Source organism: Colobus angolensis, unplaced genomic scaffold (assembly GCF_000951035.1).
Source record: "Colobus angolensis palliatus isolate OR3802 unplaced genomic scaffold, Cang.pa_1.0 Scaffold136, whole genome shotgun sequence".
NCBI classification, from domain to species: domain Eukaryota; kingdom Metazoa; phylum Chordata; class Mammalia; order Primates; family Cercopithecidae; genus Colobus; species Colobus angolensis.
Window position 1 is genome coordinate 38,137 of NW_012114444.1, and position 4,835 is coordinate 42,971.

The following is a 4,835-nucleotide window of genomic DNA, read 5'->3' on the forward strand; positions in this document are numbered from 1 at the left end:
CTAGGTTGCTCCACCAGGACCCATCACCCGGTGACCCCCCAATACCCACCGCCAAGTGCCCATCCTTCAGGACCCACCACCAGTCTCCCTCCCAGGAACCACTGCAAGACACCCCTTTCCCCAGGACCCACCACTGGGCACCCTCCCTCCATGACCCACCACCAGACAACCCCCAGGATCAACTGCTGGGCACTCCCCTTCCATGACCCCCCACCAGGCAACCCCCCAGGACCCACCACTGGGCACTCCCCCTCCAGGACCCACTGCTGGGCACCCCCGTTGGACCCACTGCCAGGCATTCCCCTCACCACTGCCTGAGGCTCTCTTGGCCTGGCCCCTTCCTGGCTGCTGCCCTCTCTGCCCCCTTCAAGCAGAACTGCTGAGAGGATCCTGCATGAGCCTCCTGTCCCACCATGGGGAGGTCCATGCAGCATGGAGCCCAGGTCTCCGTCGAGGGAGACTGGGAGGATCCGGCCTTCGGATGAGATGGCACCCTTGGCCAACAGCAGCCGTGAGCCGAAGGCACCGACAGGCTCAGATTTCTGAGCTGAAATCGTGTTTGCTGTTTGAAGCCCCCAGGTGTTGGGGTGATTTGTTAACAACAATAGACAACTCCCCACACCACGTAGGGACTTCCGTTTTGTCTGTTTGGTAATTTGCATATTCTCTTTTTTTAACTGGCCTTCTCTCCATATCCCTAAGTCACACATGGCACCCCGGTTCTTTCCTGGTGGCTCTGTCAGTGCCCTTGCCCCTTGGCGGGGCACTGTCCTGTTGCCCTGGCCACACCCGGAGTGAGAGGCTGGGGGCCACGCAGCCTCATGGCCTTGGAGGGGAGCAGTCCCCTGGACTATCTCTGGTTGCCTCTGCAGCCACCAGCCCGCCCTCAGTCCTCTCCCTGAGACTCACCCAAGCAGCGTCGGGATCTTCCCGGTCAGCCTGGAGAAGGCCACGCTGAGCTCGGTGAGCTGCGTCATCTTGCTGAGCTCCCGGGCGATGGAGGCGAGGAGGCGGTCCTCACCGTCGGGAGTGGAGGCGCAGGCGGGGGGTGCATCAAAGGCCTTGGTGGGCAGGGTGAGCGAGGCCAGCCGGGGGAAGCCCACCTGGGCCAGCAGCTGCTGCACGTGGCCCGCATGCAGCCGCACATTGTGCACCACCTCCAGCTTGCGCAGGGCACCCGGGCCGGCCAGACGCAGCACGTGCAGGAGCTGGCTGGGGCTCAGGCTGTCCGCCCGGAACGAGGGGCAGTGCACCCGCAGAGGGGCCGGGCCCGCCGGCCTCAGAGCCTGCACCACCGCCTCGAAGTTGCCCTCAGTGACGAAGAGGTCGGCGAGGACCTCGACGGGGCGCCCGGCGGCGAGGGGCTCTGCCTGCAGCTCACAGCAGGTCCTGGCCAGCAGCCGGGTGCGGCCCCACTTGCCCAGCGCCCTCCCGCACGGGCACCGCTGCACCTGCACGTCTCGGATGCCCGTGAGATCGGCCACCCGCAGCCGCCGGCGGCTCCGGTCCTGCAGCACGTGGTCGGCGAGGCCGCGCACCAGCGCCTCCAGGCAGGCCCGGCAGGCTCGGTCGCGCAGGTCCTGGGGGTGGTCGGCACTGGGACCCAGCAGCGCTCCCAGCCGGAACTCCTCCAGGGGCCAGCGCCCCAGCACAGCGCGCGTCACCTCCGCCTGCTCCAGCAGGTAGCTGGCTTTGAACAGGAGTGGGTAGAGGTTGTAGGCCACACTGTCCAGGCTCTGCCGGGCCACCTGGGGGTGGGACACCAGGGCTTCTGCAGAAATGAAGCGGAGTGACCTCATTGTGCCCATGGCCCGAGACAGGACGGTGCTCGCTCTCTACGACTTTTCCCCAAGACGTGTGCCCTTCTCGTCTATCTTTAGCTGCAGCAGCTGTGAGTAGCCTGCCCTGGGGGCCCTGCCATGGGGCCTTGTGATCATCTGACTGCTATTTTGGTCCTGGGACGCCCGAGTCTGCCCTGTCTCAGGGCACCCAACCGTTGGGAGTTGCTTGGCTCAGGCACCCAGCCGACACAGAAGGGCAGCCCGTGCCCATGGCAGGGCTGGGCAGAGAGGCCTGTGCTCCATGCTGCAGAAAGCCAGTCTTGGTAGGTGTTTGCGCTGGTGGCTGGTGAGGCCAGTGGGCAGGTCCTGTTTACCATCCAAGCAGGGCTGCTGCCCAGCCCTGGGTCCCCCACAGTCAACCAGGCAGAGAACAGGCCAGGCCCCTGCACCTCCTCACTCGGTAAGGAGCTCCCTTTCCACAGTGGCCTCTGGGGCTGCTCCCACACTTTGCCTTGCATCTGGGGTGAGACAAGTGGCCAGGAATGGAGCTGCTGTTTCACCCTTCCCTGTGCCTTTCATTCTCCCCAAGGACCTGGTGGGGGTGCTTCCCTACTTTCCATGGAGCGAGCGGCTGGGAGAGGTGGAGCCTCCCTGATGGGCTTGGATGAGCCCCCAGCTCTCTCTGAGCTGCAGTGTCCTGTCTGCAACCCTGCGACCTGCGTGGCAGGGAGTGCAGCAGGGAATGGGATACACCTGTGAGCGCTGCCTGTTTGGGGGCAGTGCCTGATGGTTCATTCCCAGCACTGGCTGTGTTGGATGGCTGTTGGGTGCCTGCACTCACCTCTCCCTGTGACACTGCCACTTGGGGCAGGGTCAGCACACATCGCCGCACACATTGCCGCACACATCATCGCCGCACACCTCACTGCACACATCGCTGCAGGGCACCACATGTCCGCGGGCTTTGGAGGGTCACGGCCATGAGAGACAGAGGCTGAGGAAGACTGACAGAAGCGAGTGGAGCCAGAGACAAAGGGACAGAAACTGAGAGGGAGAGGGACAGAGAGGGAGATGGAGAGAAAAAGGGAAACAGAAAGAGACAGCCTGAGAGACAGAGAGGGAGAGACAAGAGACTAAGAGAGAGAGAGACAGGTAGGCAGAGACAGAGACTGAGAGAGAGACAGAAAGGGGGAGACAGAAAGAGACAGAAATGGCAGTGGGACGGGAAGGCTGCTGAGCAAGCCTGGAGGGTGCTGGTCATGGGTGCCCCACCAGCCTCCCTGTCTGACCCTCCCCAATTTGTTCCCTGAGCCTGAGCAGTGCCTCTCCCTGGGAGGTGACCCGTGCGGAAGAGACTGTGCTCGGTGGTGGGGCCCAGGCACCGTCCGGCAGGCGGAGTGTGTGAAGAGGTGAGTAGGCCCCAACCCCACCCTTCAGGGGTGGCCACCGTCAGCCGGCCAATGTGGGCCCCGGGGCTCCCCTCAGGAGGTGTGTAAGAGGTTTCCCCAGACACACGGCCCCTTTCTAAGACAAGATAAGAGAATCTCGGAGGACACAGTAGAAAACCATGTTCCATTGATTTTTCTAATTAAAATTTTTAACAATTCATTATTGATACAAAGTAAACAGTTTACAACAGCAGCAGGTAACACCATTTCCCAGATACCTTTTGGGTTCTGAAAAGTGGTTTCCAGAACCTTCCTTTACCTACTCGGACTCTGTGTGGCCCAACACCCTGGTGTCGCTGTGGGGCCTCTGGGTCTTGGAGGGCGGAGGCCATAGCTGGGAAGGTTGGCCAAGGTCTGGGGCCCTGCAGCCTCCTCTCTCTTGCTGTTTTCCCTTCTTTTGGAGAGGGGTGGTCCTCTTGGGGTTCCCATTCCAGCAGCACAGGTTGGATCAGTCTCAGGCCCAGCTCTGGCGCCACCCTCTTAACCTGGGGCCATGGCTCTGGGCTCCTTACAGGAAATGCCACGACTCAGACCTAACTCAAGTGCTGTCCTGCTAACGGGACCTGCTAAAACCGAAATGAACCGAGATTCCAGTTCTGTGCAGAGATGGCCAGACCTGCGTGGGGGACACGCCTGGACCATTGCGCCCACTGGCCTTCACTGGTCTGAAAGGTCATGGGTACGCTGGTCCTAGGATGGCTCACCCCGGCTCTGAGACGCTCTGAGCCCAGCCATGGGTGGTGGACACGGAGCAGGGGGGTCTGGTGTTCCCACCCTGGGTCACCCCATGACCTTTGGAGGACAGGAGAGTTCCAGGCTGCAGGAGCATGGGGGTCTACAGCTGGCAGGCAGTGCTGGGTCCCTGCTGGACCAGGGGTAGAGGAACCATCCAGGAGGGAAGCAGGGGCCAGGCCTAGGGGGCAGGGCCCATTACGGGTGATCGCAGGCCCTGGGCAGCAGTGCTGACCATCGGTGTGAACAGCCCCCGCCTGAGAGCTTCATTTCCAGGCCCCTGCACAAGTCTGGCTCTCCAGGACCGGGCTCTCCCTGGAGGACCCACCTCCATCCCAGCTGTCAAAAGAAAAACGGCTGTTACTCACGTGGCACAGGCCTTTCCCCAGGACCCTCTGCCCCTCAAAGCGGCGACAGCACAGACGTGGCCTGGCACCCAGCAAGGCCTCTGACACCTCACAGGCGCGGTGGGGCCAGGCAGGACCGAGAGCTTCGCGGCACCTGCCTCCGTTTCCAAAGCTCGGGCGGCTCCTCTGCGAGGCCACCTTGTGGTGCAGGGCGGATCTGCAGCTTGAGGGGAGCTCCAGGTCCCAGCCGGACCGGCCGTGGCCACGGGGGCCGCCCCACCCCGCCGGTGTCAGGCGCCTTCCGTGGGCAACAGGGTTTGGACCCTAAAACGTGCCAGTTCTGTCTGCTGCTCCGATCTGGAACAAGAGCATCAGTCTCATAGCAGCTACACGTGTGACACAAAAGCTCTCGTGTCATTTCACAGGCGGTGTGGAAAACAGTCTCTTTATGTCACGGGCACACAGAACCCACATTCACCCATCGGTTTGTAATTAAATCTGGGACCTATGCCCCAGGTGGTCAGTTC

At 62.3% G+C, this 4,835-nt stretch overlaps 1 protein-coding gene across 1 annotated transcript in view; it reads right to left on the minus strand.

The window, feature by feature from the left end:
- The window catches only part of LRRC14B (leucine rich repeat containing 14B), an 8,972-nt gene extending 7,130 nt beyond the window's left edge, over nucleotides 1-1,842 (minus strand). Inside the window, exon 1 of the mRNA XM_011934412.1 lies at nucleotides 910-1,842. Coding sequence (XP_011789802.1) covers nucleotides 910-1,808 — 899 coding nt within the window. The 5' untranslated portion in view covers nucleotides 1,809-1,842. The remainder of the gene's footprint in view (nucleotides 1-909) is intronic.
- Nucleotides 1,843-4,835: the final 2,993 nt, after the last annotated feature.